A 25,411-nucleotide genomic window follows, 5' to 3' on the forward strand; every position below is an offset into this window, starting at 1 on the left:
AAAACGTGCTCACAAAATATAAAAGATTAAACTACCTAAAGGAGAAACTTGAAAGTAAAAACTACGAATGTGACTATGGAGTCTTTAGGCGTCCCCTTCGTCATCCTCCTGCGGAACCGGCTCGGGAACGATGTCCTCTTGATCTGAAATGATTAAATAAGGAATGAGCTACACTAGCCCAGTAAAGACATCACGATATCTCACCGTCACGGAGGTAAAGGTGGGTAGAAAACACAAAAAGACCAATGGAGCATAATTTACAACAAATCCTTTTATTAATAATAAAACCTAAACCATTCACTTACCTCGGTGAAATTCATAGAACAATATACGAAAGCAATAACATCATCATCATCATGAAAACATATATATGAACTGTATAACATAATACCTATCAAACTTTTCGTAATTCCATCGTTACATAACATATTTTCCTAATTCACTAGCCCACTAGTATCTATGGGGATCCATAGGGGTCCCGCTACCCGTTAATCCTTAACACTTGAAATCCATTCCAGGGTCGTCCCCATACCCCGTCCAGTATGGGCGCCAAACCATAGACCTCATTACCCCGTCCGGTATGAGGGTGAAACGGGCCGTCCCCATACCCCGTCCGGTATGGGCGCCAAAACACATAAGATCTCCATACCCCGTCCGGTATGGGAGACTACAATCCCGGTAGGGTTCCCTACGGACCCGGTCCGTCCACCATCTCGCAGGATATCTAGTCAGCCTGAACACATTATACAATTTCCATTTACATAATCTTTCATTCTCCTTTTCCTTCAGTCAGCATTATCAATCACATACAAACAAGCAAAACGATAATTTATGCCAAACAGACAACATACAACATCAATATCCCGGTCATTCAATCCATAATCAATAAAACAGTAAAATATGCACACGAAACTATAAAATGAAAACATCGAACCTCATGCTGCATTTAAAACTGTAAAACAGGCCAAATAACAGTTAACCGACAAACACACTAGACTCGGGCTCCATTAGCAACCTTAAGCAATTTCACACATTCGTTGATTCATAAAATACCGTTTTATCATTTATTGAACTTTAAAACCGTGATAAGAAATAGGGTGAGGGGTCCTTACACGTTTCGGGGTCCGAACACGGCTTCACAGTGCGTCTACAGGCTGTCCCTAATTTTTTCTGAATTTTTCTCGGAGAACTGAAATGCACTACTGGTACCTGCACGTGTTCCAAAAAATCCCAAATTAGGCCCAGGGCCCCTTTCGACCAATATCGCAACTCCGACACAGCGGCTTCGCCGTGCTCCAGCGACGGCGCCGCCGCTTGCGGCGGCGGTTTGCCTCGGGTTGGCCGTTTCCGGCCGAATTCGGCCACACTCGCATTGGTTCCTGCGATAAAACAACCCTACGACCCTCGGGGGGCCGAAAATTTACGAAAAACCGAAGCTTACCGGCGGCGGTGCTCTCGGGTGCGGCGGCTCTCCGATGAAGTTCATGTTTTGGTGATTCGGCTCCGATCAACCTGTAGAGAAAAGAATGGTGATTACGGTGATATAAAAATTGCATTAAACGGAGGCCGTGAAGGGCCTCATCGGAGGCAAAAACCGAGAAGGGACGCGGCGGCGGCGCTAGCTTTCAGCCGTGTTTTTCGGCCGTTTGGCCGGGATTTTGGCTCCGATTTTGCCACTGGGGAAATCAGCGTGGAAAAACGAGTTGGGGGTATGAAATTTACCTCGATCGGTGGTCGGAAATCCCTCCGGTGCGGCGACGAGTGGCGGCGGCCGGCTTCTGGTTCGTTTTCTCCGGCGAGGGCAGGCGGCTAGGGTTTGGGGTCTGGTGTGGGAGTCTTATTTATACCCTTTTGCCTTTTGATCTCAGCCGTCCATTTTGATTTAATCTGGGCCGTCCGTTTTTTATTAAATCTGGGCCGTCTGTGCGATTAAATCTGGACCGTCCGTGCGCGCGATTGATCTGGGCCGTCCGATCGCGCGCACGCGGATCGCCAACGTGGCCCGTCCCCGGTCGACGTGGTTTTGCCACGTGGCAGGTCCTGGTTGGCCAAGCCTGCTGACTGGGTCTGCTGACGTGGCACGCGCGTTTTTTTTTTTCCTTCAATTTCTTCAATTTCCCCGGGCGCTACATGAACACAATACAATTAGGGCATGATGCTCATTATCAATCTTGATGTTTGTATTATTTAAGTTCATAATGATAGAATTAAATACACCAAGATACTATTGGATGGACATACATTCACTCATTTTTAGAATATACAGTCTTTTCTTCATATAAAGACTATTTGTCAACGATCTTGTATAGTATAGTCCTTCTAATTTCTTTCACGCAATTGAAGAGGAAAATTCCTAAGCAATTTCCTGTAGAATATTATCAATTACACTCATAAAAATCGCACATAAGGTTTTATCTTACAAATTTGTCTTTTCTATCTCTCTTATACCATCTGGAAATCTTTTTTAAATTGTATTTCACAAACCCTGTAGTACAAATAATGATCTCGTTCTAATTTTTAATAAACAAAAACTCATTTTACCATCAAATTTTTTTATCTTATACTTCGTGGATGTCATTTCGAATCATAGACTGTGTACCAAAAACAAATAAATAGAAATAAATAACATTATCATAAAATAAAAAATCACTCACAGAAAATCACTATTGCACAGAAAACCACTGCATGTGCCTCCATGCGCCTCCACGTGCCTTCATACATCGTCACAGGTGCTGTCGCCAGAGCTATCATGAATCATCGCTGATCTGCTCACCGCTATCGAAAAACACCAAAAACACCACAGAAATTCGCAACCCTTCTGATCTAACATGAGTATGTTGAAAACGTGCCGAAAAGCCAGTGAAAATGTCGCAAATTGAGCCTCACATGATTTGAGGTCCCCCGTGTTGGTTCGTCTTCTCCGATTTATCAACATCTCTTTTCTTTGACTTTCTGGCCTTAAACCACACAGATTTCGCTGAAAGGACGATTCGTGTACAGATCGAGTTTCTTTGCAGCCTCTGCAGACTGACCGAATTTTGCATGACTCACTTCTCCTTGTTGGTCACAGAAGCTCGTCAGGTTCTGTCAACAACCATCGCTTGGCTTTTGGTTTCAAGTAGAATGCAGGAATGATTGATCTTCCAATAGCACCATGCATGAAGCCACTCCTTCCTCTTTAGGCCACATTGTTCGTCTTTGGTCTTGAAGGGAGACCCCAACTACATTTTTTTGTATTCTATCTTCTTAATTTTTTTTTTGTTTTCTCTCACTTAACTAATATGTTTTTTATCTCTAACTCAACTCAAACTTGAGCTCTGATATCACTTTGTGGGAAATTGATTCATAAATCATGTACAATCACAAATAAAGCAAAAGCAGAAAATAGAACAACACAGAATTTTATATGGTTTGGCATGGTGCCTACATCTATAGGTAATATTAGGAAAAATATATTTTACTATGATTAAAAGAGAATACATCACTCATAGGTTAGCAAACTTATAAAGAGAGAGAGACCACTAGAATTCTTTACATCCACAAAATATACATAAAATTAATCCTTAGAATAATTACAAAAATATTTTCATGGTTAAAATCATCATAATTTAAGTCACATCGTTTTTGTTATAAATTTTTAGTGTGAATCTGTTCGAAATATTTAACTACATAAAAAAACATGAATTTAATTGCATTAGGTTAGAGAACTTTTTTAGAAGAAAAAAAAAATACTAGATAACAATATGTTCAGACTTTAACTTAGGAAATTTTGATCTTACATAATGTTCCTTTACTTAGAATGAAAATAATTTATTGGGATAAAATCTAACTCGGTCATCGTAAGTTTATCAATACATTTAAGTTAAAATCCTATGTCATATTGAGTTAAATATTATTGGTTAATTATTATTAGCTCATAGTGCATCTATAAACTAGTAAATACTACATTTTTAATAAAGTTCAAACTTATAATATTTAAATAGAATTGTATGATTTAATCATTAAATCATTATATTGATAGTTGTTAGAGAATTAATTATTTTTAATTTATTAAATATTTTTTAAAGAATTAATTAGGTACATATGTAATGGGTTGGTATTATCCATTGGAATCGCTTTCTTTTGTTTTGTTTTTTGTTTTTAAAGAAAAAAAAAAAAAAAGAAACAAACAAAAAACTTTGTCTTTTCTCTATACACAACGTCAGTCTCATGCACCCTAACCCCATGACAAACATATTTTTTGGATACTTACAAAAATTGACTAACATCAATAGGGTAGAAAGGCGGTCTGAGTTGATCCGGTTTTTTTGTGTGCTTTAAGATCATATAATTTTGTTTTAACCGATTTAAATTCAAAATATATTTAAATTATTACAACAGAAAAACTCAAGACCTGATTTTTGTCAAATTTAAAATTCTAGTGTTTAGTTTATTAGAACATTTATTTAAAGTTATTATGAAAATATTTAATTAAATTCGATAAATGTTATCAAAATATAAATTTAAAATTTTAATTACATAAATAAATAACTAAACCCAAAAAAAAAAAAAATAAATCTCTGTCGATGAGCAGGTGCAAAAGCAAAAGGGGTCTGCCACTTTTTTCATTTTTTTTTTTTTAAAAAAATCTTAAATTTGACTGTCAATTTAAAAGTTATTTTAAATTTCTTTTTTAGAATATGTTTTTAAGAGGAAGATTGAAGAAATATTTATTAGATTAGATTAGATTGAAATGTAGTGTTTTGAGGATAGGGATACTGGTTAAGAATATAAGCAAATATCATTGAAGCTACTTAGTAAGATTTGTTTTTGAGCAAAAACGTTCTTGTGCTTCTTGTTTTCTTTTAAAATTAAAAGCAATATATTCTAAGCATTTTTTGATCATTAAAAGCCTCTATATTTAAATAGTGATCGGATAATTAAAATATTTAAATGAAGCTGATAAAAATTTAATTTATTAATGTATTTATAAAATTATAATAATTAAATTAAAGTAAATTTTAATAAAAATATTTTTGTTTTGTACAGAAAGATAGGTTTGCCTAGTGTATATGCAATTTCAAAAATCAAAATCAACCTGTCAATTAAATTACCCGTGTTTCTAGCTCATGTATTATAAATGATGTTTACGTGAGTTGACTATTATAAGATTTAACTTTCCAGTCCCTCAAGTCAATTCAAAGAAGAAAGTGGGTTTAATAGTCAATAAATTTTGGTTTATAATCAATAATCGTAAGTCAAATCAAATATATATATATATACACACGCACACATACATACATATTGCTTCCTTAGTGTCCAAGTTTGATCAACTGAAAAACTATACCTTCCAAATTACGCAGTGCATGGACGATTAATTAGTATTCTTATTAATGTAAACCTTTATGATATAAGATCATCCTTAAAAAAAATTAAACTCTAAATCTAAGGTAGTAAATACTTACTTAATAACTTGATTGATAATTTATTGTTATAAATAACCGACTTAAATCTGTGCAAGATCTTTCAAAATCCAATGCCCTTGAAGTTGGGCAATCATGATTTACAAGGATCTTTAGTGGGTCATATACTTGATTCTGACTTAATTAATTAAAATGAATTTAGCATAAACGACTTATATTTTAAAACTATTTTTTTATTCGAATGGTTAATATATTCACTCTCTTTTAAAAAAATGTGAGTTCAAGTCGTCAACTGTAGTATTCTCTTTATAATAAGATAATTAATTAATTAATTAAAAAAAAATCATTTCCATATCTCATTTTTAAATTAAAAAATGGATATTCCCATTTGTATATAAAAAATTAAATCATGTATTTGCCATTATGGGCCCATTCTTTTTTCCCTAAGCACGTTTAGTTAGGGCACCATCAATTTTGGGCTCTCTTTGCTACATTTAAACTTTTTTTAGTTTATTTTTTTTGGTTCATATGTATAAATATTTATGATCATATTTATTAGTGGTATTCAAAAATAAATAAAATAATTTTTAAAAATATTTAAGATATCTTTCATATTTTTCATTAAATTCAATATAGAGTTCAATTTTTATATGTGAAATTATTCTTCTTTAATTAAAATAAGCACAATTTTCCAAATAAACTCCACAAAAATTGTAAATTTATTCCAAATATAATCAAAAGCTAATTTAACTTACAGGGACATCATTGTTTGTTAGAATTACACACACACACACAAATCTTGTAAGAAATAAGTATTTGAATCATGCAAGATTCATCATACTAAAATCATGAAATTATTTGTTTTGTCAATTTTATCTTAAAATAAACAAATCATATTCAGTGAAATTGTAATTTACTCAAAACACAAATCTCAAATTTCCGTCAGACATCATAAATTATATGAGAACTCTACATAATCAACAAATCTTCCGTCATTTAAAATTCAATTTCATAAGATATCCTCCACATATACAGTTTCTAAAATCATATGATAAAACAACCCGAGAAGGGCGCTTCATTATAGATCGTAAGTAAACACTTGGGAAAACTTTCACAAGGCTGTCATGCCAATGAGCATTAAGAAAATCATACCAAGGAAATGCAACTTCAGTCCTACTATTCTATAAACGTAATATCGACTAACCAGCAAAATGAAAACCACAATGTACCTGTTGATCGGACAAAAGCCTAAACAAATTTATGGCTTTCATCATATGCTCTCACCCAGTTGTTTAGTTACCAGAAGACATCAGAACATTTTGCTCATTCAGACGTCTCTGAAACAGAGCTAATCGAGTCTGCAGCTGTAGAATTCCCGCAGCTTTCTGAGACAGAATGGCATTTAACTTGGATATATAATCATCCAGCTGATTGCCTGGTTGATCCGCATCAATTAACAGATTCATCTCCTGTACAAACAACACAACCAGTTAGCCAGTCGAAAAGTCTTAACTGGGGCAAAACAAAAACAAACAGTTATAAGGGGATTATCACAGACCTCCCGAACAATGTCTATTGTCTCTTCTACTTGTCTTCGGTGAGCAGATATAAGGTCTTCTTCTTCCTGAAAATAGAAATAAAAATTGCCAATTGGATGACAGTAGGAAACTGAGTTTTCACAGTTAAATGAAGTTTACCTTCAACAAGGCATCTAGATCATCATCCAAATGAGAGTTCTTAGCCTCAAATGCTAAGGGATCCTTCTGCTTCATAGGTACCTCACTTTTCTGCCTCTCTTCCAAGGCCAAGTTTCGGTAGGTTTCACTCCATTTACTGTTCACCCGTGATGGTTTATCCCGTTCATAGACCTCCTCAGGATAAACAAAATCATCCTCCAACATGTCAGTTTTACCACCTCTCTCACCCTGGCAATAATCTAAATATTTGGAATAAACCGGATTTTCCTCAGCCCTTCCACTAGGAACATGATCCACTCTAAAAGGCGGAGATGGTTCCCTTTCAATCTGTCTGGACCACCCGAATCTGTTCTTTTCACTGTTGAAGTTAGTTACCTTATCCTCAAAAGTTGGTTCCGTTGGCAAAGTAGAAGAGAGGGGCAATGCTGTTGAATCTCTAAGGTTTGATGAAGATAGTGGATCCCTCTTCAAGGTACTCCCTTTTGAGAGACTCTTCACCCTGAAAATTAAACTTGCATCAATATTAGCAAACGGGAGGAGTATCACTTCCCTGCTTCAATACTTGTTGCAAAAACAACTAACCTGTCGGCATATCTTAGAGTGTTGAGTGTATGTTCACATGATCCCGAGCTCGGAGAAATGCATGATATCATGACAGTGCGCGAATCCCCTACAAATGAATCTCTAAGAACTTCAGTCAGCTTACTCCCTCTGAAAGGGATGTGACCCTGGTCATTATCAAGAGCCCTAATGCACTCTTTCAAAGCCAGTAAGCTTTTATTAATTTCAGCACCTTCCATTCTGCAAAATTCCAAAATCACCTAAATGTTCATCAGGTTCCACAAGTTTTCAACCCTACCACTTGGATAAGCTCCCGGTTAAAAAGAAAAGAAAATAGGTTAGATAATCAACTGGTGCACTTATGGCCCTGAAGATCTCCTCGGATCATCCAACAGCACCATAGCAGGAGAAGCAAACTGCCAGTTTGGTGTAATTTCCAGAAAGAAAATGAACTCAAAACGGTCATTACCTTGTTTGTTTATCATTATCGGTAGTATCTGCCCCACGTTCACTTCCAGCAAGATCTATGAAAGACAGCTTCCCTACCATGCGAAATGGCTTTGATTCACTGCCATCAGACGACCTCTTGATAGCAAGCTGAAGAATAGCATGCGACCGAGAGGACTCCTCATTTGCACCAGTTGTACCTGTGCTTCTTGTAGCATTTCCTTTCTCAATGAACTCTTTAATTGCCTCAACATCTGAAACCTTATATTCTTGCAAACCCACAATGCAAACCTGTTGTTTCCCATCCTCTCTCATGCAAAGTTTCCTGAAAAGTAAGATTTCAATCATGGAACTACATAATTCAGTAACTACTAGCCAAAGTAACTTACTTGCGATCATTGAGGAGATCAAAAAGCTTCCCTCCATATATCTCAAAGAAACTGACAAACAAATGAAAACCTTGATTTCGGTATGTGAAATGCATCAATCTTAGAATATCTTGGGATGCCTTGAGGGGCAGTGGTTGCATCGTGTACGTTTTTCCGCTCCCTGAACAACAATAAACTATATATTTACTTCTATATGGAAGGAAGAAACAATGATAATTGACAATCCAACATAGACAGCAAGGTCAGTTTGGAAAGAACAAGGAAACATGACATCATCACTGCAATTGTGCACACGCGAGAGTAAACAGACAAGAAAGCTCATCGAACAAATTGCACTAAAAGTTGATGTGCTGCTAAAGATTTGGTATCCAGGTTAGCACGTTGATGCTTAACCTCGGAACCATATGGAGTAAATGAATTGGTTCCAGAAAAAATAAGAAAATTAACACCCAGGAAACAAAATGCACTCAAGTAGTGAACTGCAAACAAAGCATCTGGTAGTCCCAGCAGTTTGATATAATAATGAGGATTTGACATTTGAAGAGGAAGAGAGACAAATTAAGGTTCTCACTTCTAGTAAGAATCTTAGAACAACTTGGTAAAAGGCATTGCGTAAGTTCAAAAGTTAAAAAATAATCTGGATGCCGATCCTAACATCCAGCAGTAACATTTTATACATCTAAGTATAATTTATGATAGGTGAGACATAATGCACTTACCTGTTTGCCCATAAGCAAAGCAGGTTGCTTTTGTTCGATGAAAAATTAGTGGAACTATGGGCTCCACAGTTTCCGAGTATACCTACAGTGATATATATATTATTTTTTTGAGAAGAATATAGGGATAAAATAAGTAACTCAAACCAACTAAAACGGAATGATAATGTAATAAGATCAGGTCATGTCATGCACGCACTTCTTCATTTGAAACATCTTCATTCAAGACAGCATCAAAAACAAATTCATGTTTCTCAACATATTCTGTCAAGTCAACCTGCAGAAAATGATCAAACATAGTGGAAGATGACTGTTAACCAGATACTTTTTCATACAGTAAATGTAGTTGCTAAAAAGTATAAAAACCAGTAATAACTGTTTCCAGATAGCAGGAAAGTTTTTACTGGCATGATTGATGCATAAAGTCTATCAACACTATATGCTTACCTTTAGTTTAGTTTCATGAACTGTGAGATAATTGGAGTTAGGTTCTATGGTAATAATGTCTTCTTCTTTCTTTGCTATTTCCTTTTTATTTAAAGGTCTCTTCCGCACCTACACAAGAAATCACCACCGACAATTACACCAACCATACAAAAGATGTAGCGAAAGATTGAAGAATCTTAGGATCCTACAAGAAATCACCACCGACAATTACACCAACCATACAAAAGATGTAGCGAAAGATTGAAGAATCTTAGGATCCTATGACTTTCCTATTTAGAGTATTCTTTTATCAGGAAAACATATTCTTCCCACATTTTTAAGACCTCAAACTTCCACAAACCAAACCAAAACCTAACATTTGTTACAAAATCACAGTATCAGAAGCATCAGTGTCCCTAGACAATGTCAAAGAAACATACCACAACTTTGATCTTAGCAACATTGTTAGATCTGTCTTTATCCACTGAAAAGCTTTTGAGAATGTTGTTCTCTGGCAAACCTTGGGCTTTGTTGGTAGCTTTGTTTGTTGCAAGATTGGATTCATAATCGTCAAAACTCTTACCTCGAAGTTGTTGCTGAAATGAATAGGAGTCATATTGACTAGGAACCTACATCTCAAGATGTATTTGAAACACATAATTAACATCAGCTGGCAGTTAATTAACATAAAGGGTCGTAAAAACTTTTCAAAACAAAAGGAGGTTTCTCAAAACTTGATGTCATATGATTTCAAAGAAAAGTGCAATTAAAATAAAAGCGATAGGGTTATGATTTCAAAGAGAGTTTGATAGAACCATCATGTTACACAGTTAAAGAGTAATTTTGACTTGCTAGTGAAGTGACTTCTTTTTTTGTTATAATATTATGTTGCTTGTGAAATGAAAGCACGTTTAAAATACTGCAGAGAAATTATCAGCAACAATCATTTTACACCAAAATTCCTCCGTTTCCACATTTTTCGTCAAAGTTTGAAGAGAGTTTTTTCAGTTACAAGTAGGTCCATCCAATTCTAGAACACTATGTTTCCTGGCAGATGGTGGCAGATCCTGAAAATTGGAAAACTGACAATATTCAAAAGACTAATTATCATCCATGTTTCTGATGGAACCACAAGTTTTAGAATTCCCACATATACATCCACCCTTCCGCTTGCTAGCACCTCTTACATCTTTTGATAATGCTGTCTTACAGATGCAGCATGAGAGTCCTTATCAGCAAGGCTCCCCTCAAGGATCCATTTGGTGAGGGGAGGGAATGAATGTGAGGGAAGAGAGTGAATAAGTATTATCTGCTACTTGCAACAAAATATTAATTCGGAATAATGTATTGAATATAAATTATTGGGAATAATGTATTGAATAAAAACTTTTCAGCAACAAAAACGATAAATTTTCAGGAAAGACTAAGTTATCCTATTCTCTACTCTCCCTTTCCCTTCTTTTCTCTCCTCCCACAGAAACCCTAAAGCTCTAAGCAGATAATCAATTTTTTTTTGGCAGATTAGTCAGTCCAGATAACGCTGTACAAAGTTATTGAATTTTTTTATGGGTCCTCAATATTTTTTGAGAAGTTGATGGTCCTCAGTATTAAGGAGCTGCCGTAATTCCTTTCCCGTATATTGGTGAAGTCACTTCGACGAGATTCTGCTAAATGGCTCACACAGTTTTATTGCAAAAATGATCCATCAAAACAACAATGGAACTACCTACAATCCACTGTCATGCCGACTAGCAGCTTCATAGACAGTATCTAAGCAGTTTAGAAATGAAGTAATCAGAAAACAAAACTACAGATGAAAAGGCAAAAAAAAAAAAAAAACACTGGTTAAAATAAAAGGAAATCCCTTTAGGTTTCCAAATTTGCATTTAGAAACGGAAAATTTCGGAAGCAAACCTCGGGTAACAGCTCGGTGTCGAAAGAATAAAGATCGAGCAAGCCAGGGCTGAGCTCACCGGGTGACAAGCGTTCGTCGCCGTTCTTCCTGAGGCTTGACGACCTTGCACAGCCTCCTCCACCGTAGAACCCGAAGTCCTATACGCAGAAAAAAAACGACGTCGTTCTAAAAGCATATAAGATATGTACGATACACCCGCAGAGTTGATTGTGAGCATGAAACTGTAAAGAGAGAAAGAGATGGAAGAAGCAAGACCTGTGAGGAAGGAAGATTGGCTGATTGCAGCCATTTTCCAGTAACCTGTGGTTCTAGAAAGTTATCGGAGTACTGTCGCTGATTATGCGCCGTCGGATTGGATCTCGAAATCTGTCCCCCCACCGCATTCATCTTCTCTTTCTCTCACTAGAAATCAATTCTGAGTCTGTATCTGTTCAACAAATATTAAACATGCCGACCGTACGGTAACCAAACAGATTTTCAAAAGCTTCAAATCTTAAATACACCAAAACGATACTAATCACTGTAGATATACGTATACCTGTACGTATAGAGAGAGAAACAGAGATCGGAGTTTTTAAGACAAGCAGGAATGAAGCGGAGTGGTTGTTGGACTAGTTGGAGATAACACTTTTGAATTATTTCATTTGTTTTACTTTCCCCTTTTTTTTATTACTTTCGAATTTTTTTAAGTAAAAATTTAATTAATTATTTGCACGATTTAAACATACCAAATTAAATTACTTTTTTATAATCCAAATTTGAATTTGATTTTATTAAATTTCAAACTAATTCTAATTGTATTTATAAAACTTTTGTTTAAAGAGTAAGCATAAACTAGTAATATTTAAATTAAAACTCGTAAACTTTAAATTTTGATATTTTTATAACAATCCAAATCAAACTCTGAACCATTATCAAAAATAATCTTCAATTAAACCGAATTTAGAAATTCATTTGCAGGTAACTTTTTGAAAAGACTACGGTGGGACAGGAAGCGGCGCGTGTGGGTCACCAAGAACGTAGAAGCGGTGGAGTTTTGACGTTTTTGGAACTCACGTCGGGGCGCATTGAGAAGGACCCACTTGAGTGAATCGTGGCCACTTATTTTAAATACTGTCCTCGATGTTGACTCCCGAACCGTCGATATATTTGTTAACCGTCTCAAAAATTCTTTTAAGCTCAATTTGCAAACCAAATCTTAAATGAGGGACTGAATAGCAAATATAAAGCTTCCTACGTGGCATTATATGATTATTTGCTTGTATATTAATTTGACACGTGGTTGATTAAGCTCCTTCGGACCTCCTTAGACTCGATAGGGAGGGAAAATTAAATTTGAATTAGAAGTTTCCGAATCACGTGAGAGATGCTTGTCATGGTTACACCCAACAAATGGCTCCCCTTCGAGTCTGAAAACAAGAAGGACGATGTATAGAAGAAGTACTCAATGTTATGTTACATAATTCGTTTAAATTATAACATATGATGCCTTTACCTTAATTTAAAACCAAAAATTTGCACTCTAATGCTTCTTAATTTATAAGCCTTAAAATATGGTTTGAATCATTAATTATAACTTAATTTTTTAAATGAAAAAATTGTGAGTCAAACCAATTTGTAAGATTTATGATATAGGTTTACTAATTAAAATTTATTGTTATTTATATATAATTCGTATTTTATGTTAATATTATAAACAATTAAAAAATATTTATTTCCAAAATGGATGGTTTAAAATATTATATTTTACACTTAACTGACTAAATTATTTAAATATTCGTTTGCAATTAGTTTTGACCATATTTAATTGAATTATACCATTGAATTAAATTGTGTGGTTTTCTACAATTTTTTTAAAATTATTTTATGATTCATAATATATTGCAAATCACTTACGATATTTGTTTTCTTACTTTAAAGTTCATATGTAAATTTGAAATGTAAATGATAAGATCTTAATAACAAGAGTTGAAACTAATTAAACTTTAAGGCTAATATTCTTATCATTTATAAACATTTCAATGTATTGAGACGACTTTGTAATAATTATTTTAATGTTTTTCTATTGAATTGATATTATGAAAGTCAATTTTATAAAAATATATTAAAAAAATAAAATTTATTTTGAACAATAAGTGCTAATATGTGATATTTTATTTTATTTTAATTTTTATATAATAATACCATCGTCGTGTATTTATTTAATATGCAAAGACCACTAACCCATAACGCATGAATTAACCAACCCTCCGTGATTTATGGGGTTACTAATAAAATTTAAAATGAAGGTTTTATTTCTCAATATTTTATTTTTAAAAATTGTATTGAGATAATAAAAAATAATATATTTTGAATAGTCAGATAATAATTGATATAACACGGTTAATATTAAAAATAATGTAATCAAATCAATTATTTATATTAACTAAATTCTTGTGGTAAGACCAACATTTATATATAAAGTAAGTAATTATTCTTTACAAAATAGAAGTTAGATATGATGTTATTTGCTAGGTAAATATAAATCATATATGATGTTATTTTACTATTTAAATATGACGATTTAAACATTAAAGTAATACTTGATGTTATTTCATTATTATGCATCATTGCAATAAAAGTATTTAATTTTATCTTACACCTTACAAAAAAGTATATAATATTATGTAATTATTGGATAATTCTTCAAGTAATATTTAGTGATATTCTGCCAAGTAATATTCATTGTTATATAATTTATTATCTATCACTAAGTTGTCATGAAAAAATAAACTTTAAATTATAACTAGTAAAGTAATAATAGGTGAAATAGCAATTCTTATTTTTTTTAATTCCTTCAAATACCAAATTTATTTAAAGTCATAAAAAACTAGTATTTTTTTATTTAATAAATATATAAATGTTAATATATTAATATTTATTGTGTTTGTTGTTATTATAACAATTTAACTATATTTAATTATATTTATTGTGTTACAAGAGTTTTAATTATTTTTGTGTATTGACAATAATACTTATTAGATAGTAAATGCGCTCTATCATAACGTTGAGATGGCCGAGTTGGTCTAAGGCGCCAGATTAAGGTTCTGGTCCGAAAGGGCGTGGGTTCAAATCCCACTCTCAACATTTCACTTGTTTTTAATTTTTCCCCTCAGATCTCCAATTCCTTCAACAATTCGCGGAAATTCCCTACCGCCCGCGCTAAATTGAGAGAGAGAGAATTTTGAAAGACCATAAGAATCAAACCCAAACCCAAACCCACAATTTTTTTTTTTTGTTCACTTCGATCTTCAAAGAGGACGGAGAAAATGGTTCAAGCGGCGAGGCTCTCTCTCAGGATGCAGAAGGAGTTGAAGCTCCTTCTTACTGACCCGCCTCCAGGCGCGTTGTTTCCGTTCCTCACGTCCGACTTTGACGTCTCTTCTTTGTCCTCCATTGACGCCCGTAGTCTTCCCTTCCACCTGAACCTTTTTTCCCTTATAATTCATTTTTTAAAGTATATTCACTTGATTCACGTTCATTACCTTCTTTCTTTACATGTCGTGTTTACAGAGATCGAAGGGCCTGAAGGTACTGTATATGCCAACGGAATCTTTAACATTAAGATTCAGATACCAGAAAGGTATTACAGTTTCTTCTTCTCATTTTAAAGAGATTGTTCATTTAATTAACATGACTTATCTGAGATTCTGCGTTCCTGTCGTCAAATATTGAGGGAATTTCAAATGCTTATTTATTTATTTATTTATTTTTGGGTTGGATTGTGGGGTGATTTAGGTACCCATTTCAGCCCCCAATAGTGACCTTCGCTACGCCAATTTACCACCCGAATATTGACAATGGTGGCCGGATTTGCCTTGACATTCTTAATCTTCCTCCCAAGGTAAGTCGCGTACCTGGGTTTTTTCTTTCTCTTTTCTAATTGACCCCTCAATTGATTTGTACTTCAATTTTGCCCCAGTTGAATGTTTATAGATGATATATAATTCTGGGATGCTCGGTAAAGGTACAGCTTGAGCCAGTTTTGGGAATATAATTACTTGTAATCCAGTAATTAGGAGCTGCTTATAGATATCTCAATGGGTTAAGGTCCGCTTGGATAAAATCTTATACAAACTCAAAGCCCTTAATGCTGCATATTTGTTCTAGTTTGACTTTTAACGAATGAATGCTTCTGTTTACCAGAGCTGCTCGCATATGCTTGAAGTTCTCAGTTTTATGGTCTAGATTTATGTTTGGTTGTAAAGATTGACCGTATGCCCTGCCATGGATTGCCAGAGTTCCTTATGGTCTCCGAAAGTTAATATAAAGCCACTTTTAAGCTAGGCTTCTGTTTCTACAACCTGAAGATTCAATATAAATTGCTGGATTTTTTTTTTTCTTGTAAGAAGCTCCAGTTTGTTACACACTTAGTTTCCTTTTTTTTTTCGCGACATGTAACATAGTCAAAAAATGAAAGTGAAAATGAAGATATAGTTTGAATTTTTTTTAAGGCTAGTTTGAACATAAAAATGTTATTGAGTTTTCTAAAAATCTACTCTTCTTTTTAACTTAATTGCTTCACAAAAACATCAAATACTTTCTTCCATGAGTAGTAGACATATTCATAAACATGCATGAATTTAAGAAATGAAAGTTAGAAAATATTTTCATCTACCAAACATATTTCCTTTGGTCCCCACTTCATTAGATCAGCATTTCAACAGAAAGTATCGAGAATTTATGTTGTGGCTTTATTTTCTCTCAAAAGATAATGGTAGGCAATTTGCTCGCTTTCCCTTTTTTTTCTCACTAGGTTTTCTTAAGTTTTTGCAAGATTTGTCGAAGATCCATAATTTCCTTACTCACATGCCAAGAGTGGTCTGTACTGAATTGAAGTTTTTCCTCTCTCTTCAATATGTCTAATGCATAATGAGGCTAGATTCTGATCTAAACAGGGGGCTTGGCAACCATCATTGAACATTTCAACTGTTCTAACGAGCATAGGGTTACTACTAAGCGAACCAAACCCAGATGATGGCTTAATGTGTGAAGCAGTAAGTGCATATGTTTGAGGATCAAATCAAACCGTACTTGTAAATGAAGAAGTTTATTTGATTTGTAGATATGGTTGGGTGAATATGCAGAGCAAAGAGTACAAGTACAACAGACAAGTGTTTGACCAAAAGGCACGGTCCATGACTGAGAAGTATGCCAAGGCTGGAACTAGTGGGAACAGTGGTACTAGCAGCTCCAAGTCCAAGTGCATTCAAGTCAACTCAGATACAAACAAGGTATTGGTCTGTGATTTATTTGGTACTTTCTCTTCAAAGTCAATCCTTGGCCGTTTTATGACTTGGTTCTGCAGTTTCAGGGATTGAAGAGTGACGCCAACTTTGAAGTGAATGAATTTGTTTGTAGTCATAAGAAGCCATCTGGGTTCAGGCAGAAGATGTCATTGGAATCACCAACCTTAAAGCAAAAGAGGGAAACTGATGGACAAGCAAGAGATGTGCCTACTGACCAACATTTTCTCCTTGACTTTCAGAATGAGGCAGAGGTAAACCATAAAAGGAAAGAGGTTGAAGGCATGCATTATGGCTGCAATCTGAGTCATGAAAAACCACAAGGTACGAAGAGAAAGTTGTCATTGCCATGTTCTGGTCAAGTTCAGAAGAGAGATTTGGACACGGAAAATGTGCTAAATGAGTCTCTACCATGTGAACCTCAATCTATTCCAGTAGCTTATTCAGGGATGTCAACACTATATGAAAGCATAGGCCACAGGTACCAAGTTCATCAGAGTCTAGCAAATAAACCAGTAACTGGTGGCATAAACTTGAATAGATTGCTATGTCAAAGCAAGCAAAAGGAGCAAGTTGAATCCACGGACAGCTCCAAAACAAATTCTGGGAATAATCAGAAAACATTTGATGGTGACTTACTCTCCAAAAACCACAATGTACTTCCATCTCATAAGGATTACACAGATGGAACTGGAATTGGCTCTAGTGCTACAAAATTTAAGGAGCAACAATTGGCTTGTAAGAAGCTTTCATTAGGATTTAAAGGCTCATCACAGAAACAGGCAGAAGACAAAAAAGAAAATGTGATGCCAGTTAACGAGTTGTCAGTTTCAAACTCGCAAATTGATTCTACAAAGGTTGCTATTAGCCGCAAATTGTCCCTTGAACCTCTGAGCCAACTGAAAGGGAGTACTGATGTTGATCATCATCATAATAGCCAGCTGGTCTGTCACTTGCGGAGCCACTTCATGAATGCAGCTGAACCCTTACCATTGCCATGGCAATCAAGAGATGCTGAGAAGCAGCAGATAAGTCAGGATGTCGCAGAAGAATCAATGATATCTGAGGCTGTAGTTGTGCTGGATAGTGAAGATAGTGAATAAGGAAATGGGTGTTGCAGGTCCGAGTTGTCTCTAGCATGAAGACGAATATGGAAGAGAACGGCTATAGCTTAATAGACAGCCAAAGTTTCCAGCTGAAGGATTTTGTTCTTGTTTGCTGCATATAGTGTGATCTCCAATTGCATATATGGGATATTTAGGACTGCCGTACATCATAGAAAAAAAAAACTGTTTCATGCTTCAATGATTTTGAATAGGTAATGACTTTTGGATGCAGCACTAATTCCTATTTTTATCTTATAAAATAAAAATTAAAATAGGTAATAACATTTTTTTATAAATTTGAGTTTTTAATTTTATAATATAATCATAATAGTATTTGGGAAATTGAATGGTGTTAAGAAATTTTAACAGATTTCTTCAAATAAATAGATATTAAATAAAATGCATCAGAACACACCACCCGGTAATTCTCTGCAATTCTGTAATTGCTGTGAAAAATTAATATTATATTTCTAAAAAAAATAAGCTAATGGTATGAACTTGAGGCCCAATTCAATTGGGTTTCGGCCAGTTTTTCAAGTATACCGACTAGGAACAGCTAATGATGATCATCTTCTTACATTTGCAATTTGGCACCCAGAAAAAACGAAAAAAAAAAAAAAAAATTTCTGGAGGATATATAGGTACTGGCATAGAGAATAGAGAGGCGGTTAGGTGTCTCTTGGGGTTTGCTGATAACCCTTTGTGATTTGGCAAGTCACGGGAGGGATACCATGGCATCAATTTGCCTCTCAATATCATCGCCATCGAAAACCCTACCAATGGCCTCCTATTCCTCGTTTGTGGCACATCAGACGACCTCCTCCTCTTCTCCGTGTTCCTCTTCGCTGCCCCATTGCAGTTGCAGATGCTCTTTCGTCTCTTTCCCGCTTTTGCCTCCTCGCCCTGTGATTGCTAGTCAACGGATGATGAGGAGGGCAAAGAAGCAGTTCCTGGTCTGTATGGCTCCCGAAGAAGAGAAGCTCACTCGCCGCAATCCTCTAGATTTTCCTATCGTACGTCGGTTTAATCCCTCTTTCTTTGTTCTGTTTATGTGAATTGTTTAAGTGATTCTTTGGAATTGACTCAGCTTGATTAATTTGTTCTGTTGAATTTTGGGAGTTTCTTCTGTTGATTGAGTTATATGGTACTTTTACTTCTTAGCAAGTTTACATTAATTAAGCTCGTTTTTTTTGGTGAAATTGACAGCGTGCCCTCAGTTAATTGAACTCTTGGTGCCATTAACTGTAGGGGAAAGATTTGTGCCTAAATGAATGTTTGCTTAGGGATTAAATTTCACTTTTCAGATATGCAAATGTGTGCTTAATCTTTAGAACTAGAATTTGTTGGAAATGGAATTTGGCCGCGCTTTTCTCGGCGTTGCATAAATTAAATACTTTAGTTCAGGGAAACATAACTGGATATAGATTTGTTAGCTTGGCTCAAAACTGGTGCTGCTGCAAAAAAATGATGATTACTAGGTGATGAATGATAGTGCTTCACTTCATAGTTTATACTCCCATGTCCATCATATTGACTGCTTTTAGCTAGAATGATTCATTTGGGCGTCCCTAGTTATAATCTGTTACATATTCATTGGAAGAAAAAATCTTTAGCTAGGATGTATTCTGGTCGGTTCCAGAATTCAGATAGATAATTTCCCATTTCAGGGGAGTTAGGTATTGAGAATGTGTACACATCTTATATACAAATATATTATATTCATACATATATTTGTATTTATATAATATACATATACTAGAGTGATGACAAAAACAATAATGTTTTGCATAAAAATTTTCACTTGCTATCCATTTGGATTTAGCAATAGATGCATTATATAATTTGGTTGAACTTTTTCTGACTGAATACTGCATGCTCTACTAGATATGCGAATCATTGATGAGTAGTCAGACTTCTTTTAATTTTGAACCTTTTTCCTTTCTGGGTTAGTTTTCAATTCATCTCCGTCCATACCCTCAATTTCGGTTTGCATTGTAATGTTTACTGTTTACGGTTGGAATCCTGTCTGTACAGGTATATGCTAAACTTGTCAATTTGCCATATATTTTGAGTTTAAACATTTTAGCATATTTTGACCTTCCTATTCAACTGACATTACTTGTGTCAATTTGAGCGTGTGTGGTGCAACATGGTGCTCCTAGGTCTAGTATTTCCTGACAATAGTAAAATATGTGATTACTACCTTTGCTTATGGTGAAACGATGTTTTTTCAACCTCTATAACTTACATTTACAAATGTAGTTTGAAAGAGCCTTTCTTCTCAAAGGTTCTTAATTGCTTCTGCGTGTATAATTAGATTGTTATCAATTTCAAACAATCAATTGTTCGGTTTTATGAGAGAGAGTGATAGAGATGGTCATAAGAGGAAGAAAATGTGGGGAGAGGCAGGCCTATATAACAGTTACGATTTGAGTAATGGCCGTAACTTTGTTGCTTTGATTTTGATGAAACACAAGTGCTTGGATTTGGCAAAGTTTAGTTAATTGATTCTTTAGTTGTTGAGGTGTGAGTTGAAACCCATGGAAGCATGCATCACACATTAAGTGTGCTCGATCTCTTGAATGGAGGACTAGTTGAATTTGATGCAGTCAGTTCGCTACTAGATTTTCTTAGTGTGGTTGAGTTTGGTAATTATTTTTGGATACAATCTCCATCGATTATCAAGTGTAAGTTATGTTGAATTCCAAATTTTTTCCAGTTATAGGATTGTTGTAATCATTAATGTGTTGCATTGCATGGTAGGAATGGGAGAGACCGAAGCCTGGGCGAAGACCTGATATATTTCCGCAGTTTAGCCCTATGAAAACACCATTACCGCCTCCATTGCCTTGTGATCCTCCCGAGGAAGATGAAGAGGAGGAAGAGAAGAAAGAGGAAGAGGAGGAAGATCCGGAGAAGGAGGAAGAGGAGAAACCAGATAAACAGCAGTAATGTGAAAGATTAATTGCGGGTATTGGACCTCTATTCAAGTTTTTGTAGTATTTGGTACGCTTTGGATTAGTTATAATTTGATAGTTTTAATGAGATGGAAGGTCGATGTTTTTGTAACAGGTGTTAATGAATATCTGTTAACGAGTGATCCTGAAATTGAGTAGAATTGTAGTCATTTTTTCTCTGATAGGATATTTCGTTTTTAGCCAACATTTTGACCCAAAGCAAAAAACTAAAATAGATTTGGATGCGCAGAAGTGTGTTGAGGGAGGAAGAGGGGTGGAGTACCAACAACCACCCCCTTTGTGGTGGTTTGTGAGTCTTATTTATTTATTTATTTTTTGTTTAAAGTTGTGGTTAGTTAGTCCGTTAGTCTCTACACCTACGGGATTAACCTAATTAATAAGTTTGTCTTTAGGTTAGCCTTTTAAAAAGTATTTGGAAATAGTATGTATGTTTGGAAACAAAAATTGGTTTGACCCAAGATTAAGAAAGAGCTTGATCATCTTTTCGGAGGATAATTGACGGTCCTGAACGTATCTTTTTAGGTTAAATGCATTAAATTATTTTTTTAACTTTTGACACTTATTAGAATTTGATTCTTATTTTTTTTTTTTAAAAAATATTTAGTTTTCGTTCAGTAATTTAATTAAAGTTATTTTTTGATTATTTTTTTAATTTTTTTCCTAGAAAATAGAAGAAAAATTGGTAGTAAGTGTGAATTGTAACAAAAAAAAAAAATTAATAAATAAATTATATCAAGTGTAAAATTATTATTATTATTATTATTTTAAAATTACCAAACTAATTAATTGTAATGAAGAAAAATTTTAATGTTTTCCTTAGCTTGAAACCTTCACAAATTTAAAGTGCATCTGGTTAAGTTGAGATTTTGTTTAGGAAAATATCAACTTACAATATTGAAAAGTTTAATACTTTAAGATCCCATAAAAAAAAAAAAAAAAAAGTCTGTTAGGTGTGAAGGTCTGCTGAAGATTCTCGCGCTGTTAGTTACATTATACAAATTCACAATCTCCTCTATATTTCATTTTCTTTAATTTTCCTGCTCTTCTCCTACACTCAAGCCATGGTAGTTACATATTTCTCCCAGCTCCTTTAATTTAATTTAAACAATTTAAGATTAACATTTGTTTCTTTGTATGTCTTTTCTTCTTTGGTGGGTGTTAATGGAGTCTGTTGCGGCTGTGATGTTCCGGTCTCTAGCGAGGCTAGTGAGTTGTGTGGTATGCGAACCTGCTGTGTCGGTGACAACCGTCTTGTACTACAGCCAACTTCTGCCTCAAAATATGATGTTGGAGAGATTGGTTCAACACAGATTGCTTTACCTTGACAATAATTATCTTTTTCACTTTCTAGTTAATCTCTTGAGATGTTTCTGGTAGATTTTTACCTGTTTCTATTTTATATCTTCTTCTTGTATAAAATTATCTTTGCTAATTCATCTTCAGTTCAATTTTTTTCTTTTTCATTTTCTTCTATGTAAGATAGAGGCGAAATGAAGGGCCTGATTTAAATCTTTTACATTTTTACAAAAATTTGAGTCTTTTACTTTTTTTTTTTTTTTTACAAAAATATTATGTTATTAAAATTATTTGTTGACCGCTTATATAGTGTCATAGGATTGATATGTATATGCTTTATTTAATTTATTTGAAAATTAAAGATGATTAGTGGCTGTCCCCAACCAATCACCGCCCAGAAATCCTCTCTGTCTCTCTATGTATACTTGAGCCACAAACTCATTGTAGTAGTTTCAAATTTCAAATTTCACAAAGTATATGGACGAATGAATAAATATACAATGAATATGATGGAAATTTGAATACATATATACATATACACAGTTCCAGTTTGAAGCCATTTTTATATTCAAATAGGTGCTTACGTAATAAAATTATAAATTTATAATTTATAATCAAATTTATTAATTTATAATTAATTTCTATTTATTAAATAATTAAAATTTAATGAAAACAAATAAGTTTAAAACAAACAGAATATAGAATTATAAATTTATTCTACACGAATTAAATACCATCCAGTGTTTAGGAAAAGTTCAAATGGGCTTAATATTCGGCCATCCAACTTTGCATTGTAATAAGAAAAAAAAAAAAAAAAAAAAAAAAAAAAGAGTAAGAGGAGTTGATGTATTTCTATGGTATATTTGTCTATTTAAATATTGTCAATTATTTGAATAAAGATAGAGAAAAATATTTTTTTCATTTTCAAGCTTTTTCTTTCTACTGTACTACGTTCTTCCTTCTTTTACTTAATAATGATACAAGTGTTGGTCAAAATTTAAATTAAAAGAAAGCACAACTGTATATAAATAACTTCTAAAAATTTTGTGCAGTCAGGTATTCCATGGTTTGATGATCATTATAATCATTGGAGCATTTCGATGGAGTATTTTTGAGGTCGAATGAGTATTGACATGTTGTAGAAAATGATGTGACATAACCAACACACAGTGTGGTATTAACGGATGAGCAAAAACAAAGTTTGAGGGTTAAACTTAAAAGATTTGAAGGTAAAAAATTATTTGTTCCAATTAATTAATTGATTTTTTCTTAAAACTATTCTTAAAAAAGAAATTTCTAATGATATTCGGGATTCAATCAATAAAAAATACTAAGCCTCTTCGAGAGTAAAATGTGGACAACTTTAAACCTTGAGAAAGATCTTTGAGACTTACAAATAAAAGATAGAGAAACTTTCACCAACTATTATGCAAGGACCATGGGGATACCTAACAACATGCAATTCCATGGTGAAAAAATAAAAGATGTTGTTATTATGGAGAAGATATCACACCCTTTGGCCCAAAATTCAATTATGTTGCCTATTCAATAGAAGAATCCAAATATAGATGCATTCTTCCTTGATGAACTACAAAGTTATTTATTGGTCCATGAGTAAAGATGAACAAAAGTTCTACTTCAGAGGAGCAAACTCTAAAAGCTTATGCTTTATTCACTCTCTAAATTCTAAAGGAAAAATGAAAGGTTGAGGCAAAGGCAAAGGAGCTGAAAACAACATAGATGGCAATAAATTTTTCAAAGCTAATGATGATAAACTTCAAAGCAAAGGCAGAGGCTAAAAAAGCATTTCGATAAACTCAAGATAGAGTGCTCTAGATGTCATAAACTTAGTTATTGTCGTTTTAAATGTTATACTAAGTTGTCTAATGACAAAAAAAAAGAGAGAACTTAAATTTTACAGAAAAAAAGAAGTAAAAACCTTATTGATGGTAGTTTAAGTGAATGAAGAACCTAGGCCAAATGTACAATATATGGATACAAGTTGTAACAATCATATGCGCGGAAGTAAGTCGTCATTCTCTTACTTAAAATGAAGGTTCTTTTCTACAGTGAGCTTTGATGGTTGTTCTTATGTGAAAGTAACGAAAAATGGTGATATTAATATAAGAACCAATAATGATTTTGTAGAAACAATTTTCAATGTCCTTTTATTCCTAACTTGAACATTAGTTTTTTAAGTGTTGCTGAATTGCTAGAAAAAGGTTATATAATAACTACACAAAAAGGGTGCTTGTGAAATCTATGACCCTATTAGAGGAGCTATTACAATTGTTCAAATGAGCTCAATAGGTATTGAGATTGAAAGTACTCAACCTTGCTTGATGACTGAAGTGAAAGATCCATCATGGCTTTGACACTTTTGTTATGACCACTTGAATTTCTATGGGTTGGAGAGCTTACAACAAAAAAATATGGTGACTAGTCTTCCTTAAATCATCATTTCTTCCCAAATTTATGAAGAATATGGTGTTAGCAAACAACACCATTCTCAATTCCCTAAAAGAAAGTCATAAAGAATAAACATGCCTCAATATTGTTCACTTTAATATTAATGGACCTATAAATTCATATTTTAATGGAGGTGAAAAATATTTAATTACTTTCATTGATGATTATTCTTAAAAAATTTGAGTTAAATTTTTTTGCAAGAAAAATTAAAAGCTTTTAGTATATTTAGAAGCTTCAAAAAATAAAGCAAGAAAAACCATTAAACTATTTGCATTAATCATGGTTGAGAATATTGTTCAAAAAAGTTTGAAAATTTTTATAATGCTTATGGTATTCAAGGAGAAATCTTATTTTTGTTGTTGGCAAGAGGAAGTGTTCCCAAAAGTTTTTGGTTGAAAGGAGCAAATTAGAGTATTCATATCTTGAACAAAAGTCTTACTTTGGTTGTCCAACATATGACATCAGAAGATGCTTGGAATATGTGGAAACCAACCATAGATCACTTCAAAAATTTTGATCACATTGCCTATGCGTATGCCCCAAACCAGAAAAGAAAAAACTTGATTAAGATAGTAAAAAGAAAAAACTTGATTAAGATAGTAAAAATGTGTATTTCTTGGTGTAAGTGACACATCTAAAATATATAAATTGTTCAGTATAACTAATAACGAAAATTATAACCAACAAATATATCATTTTTAATAAAGAGAGAACTTTGGAATTG

At 33.9% G+C, this 25,411-nt stretch overlaps 3 protein-coding genes and 1 non-coding gene across 8 annotated transcripts; 3 read left to right on the forward strand and 1 right to left on the reverse strand.

Annotated features, from left to right (window-relative positions):
- Positions 1-6,376: 6,376 nt before the first annotated feature.
- Positions 6,377-12,212, reverse strand: LOC110818615 (kinesin-like protein KIN-13B). Of its 2 annotated transcripts, none has more exons than XM_088207615.1 (13): positions 12,092-12,212; positions 11,809-11,980; positions 11,553-11,690; positions 10,079-10,234; positions 9,660-9,767; positions 9,412-9,489; positions 9,216-9,297; positions 8,497-8,656; positions 8,130-8,432; positions 7,682-7,900; positions 7,100-7,598; positions 6,961-7,026; positions 6,377-6,871 (listed from the first exon to the last, which is right to left on the reverse strand). In XM_088207615.1, the coding sequence occupies exons 2-13, from the start codon at positions 11,938-11,940 to the stop codon at positions 6,695-6,697; spliced, it is 2,118 nt and encodes a 705-aa protein (XP_088063741.1). In that variant the 5' UTR covers positions 11,941-11,980; positions 12,092-12,212; the 3' UTR covers positions 6,377-6,694. The 2 variants fall into 2 exon arrangements, with proteins under 2 accessions (XP_088063741.1, XP_021903237.2); XM_022047545.2 differs by having other exon boundaries at positions 10,079-10,267.
- Positions 12,213-14,598: 2,386 nt separating this feature from the next.
- Positions 14,599-14,679, forward strand: TRNAL-AAG (transfer RNA leucine (anticodon AAG)). The gene has a single exon. It is a non-coding gene; the product is annotated as a tRNA-Leu (tRNA).
- Positions 14,680-14,720: 41 nt separating this feature from the next.
- UBC37 (ubiquitin-conjugating enzyme 37) lies at positions 14,721-18,240 on the forward strand. 3 transcript variants are annotated; one of them, XM_022047590.2, is made up of 6 exons: positions 14,727-14,997; positions 15,106-15,175; positions 15,331-15,436; positions 16,491-16,589; positions 16,680-16,826; positions 16,901-18,240. In XM_022047590.2, exons 1-6 carry the CDS (start codon positions 14,862-14,864, stop codon positions 17,939-17,941), a joined length of 1,599 nt encoding a protein of 532 aa, XP_021903282.1. In that variant the 5' UTR covers positions 14,727-14,861; the 3' UTR covers positions 17,942-18,240. The 3 variants fall into 3 exon arrangements, with proteins under 3 accessions (XP_021903281.1, XP_021903280.1, XP_021903282.1); XM_022047589.2 differs by having other exon boundaries at positions 14,721-15,175; positions 16,907-18,240; XM_022047588.2 differs by having other exon boundaries at positions 14,724-15,175.
- A 293-nt stretch (positions 18,241-18,533) lies between these two features.
- On the forward strand, positions 18,534-22,385 carry LOC110818647 (uncharacterized). Of its 2 annotated transcripts, XM_022047593.2 has the most exons (3): positions 18,534-18,957; positions 20,708-20,915; positions 22,090-22,385. In XM_022047593.2, the coding sequence occupies exons 1-2, from the start codon at positions 18,676-18,678 to the stop codon at positions 20,894-20,896; spliced, it is 471 nt and encodes a 156-aa protein (XP_021903285.1). In that variant the 5' UTR covers positions 18,534-18,675; the 3' UTR covers positions 20,897-20,915; positions 22,090-22,385. The 2 variants fall into 2 exon arrangements, with proteins under 2 accessions (XP_021903285.1, XP_021903283.1); XM_022047591.2 differs by lacking the exon at positions 22,090-22,385 and having other exon boundaries at positions 18,535-18,957; positions 20,708-21,071.
- Positions 22,386-25,411: the final 3,026 nt, after the last annotated feature.

Source organism: Carica papaya, chromosome 7 (assembly GCF_054855325.1).
Source record: "Carica papaya isolate Zhongbai chromosome 7, ASM5485532v1, whole genome shotgun sequence".
Classification (NCBI taxonomy): domain Eukaryota; kingdom Viridiplantae; phylum Streptophyta; class Magnoliopsida; order Brassicales; family Caricaceae; genus Carica; species Carica papaya.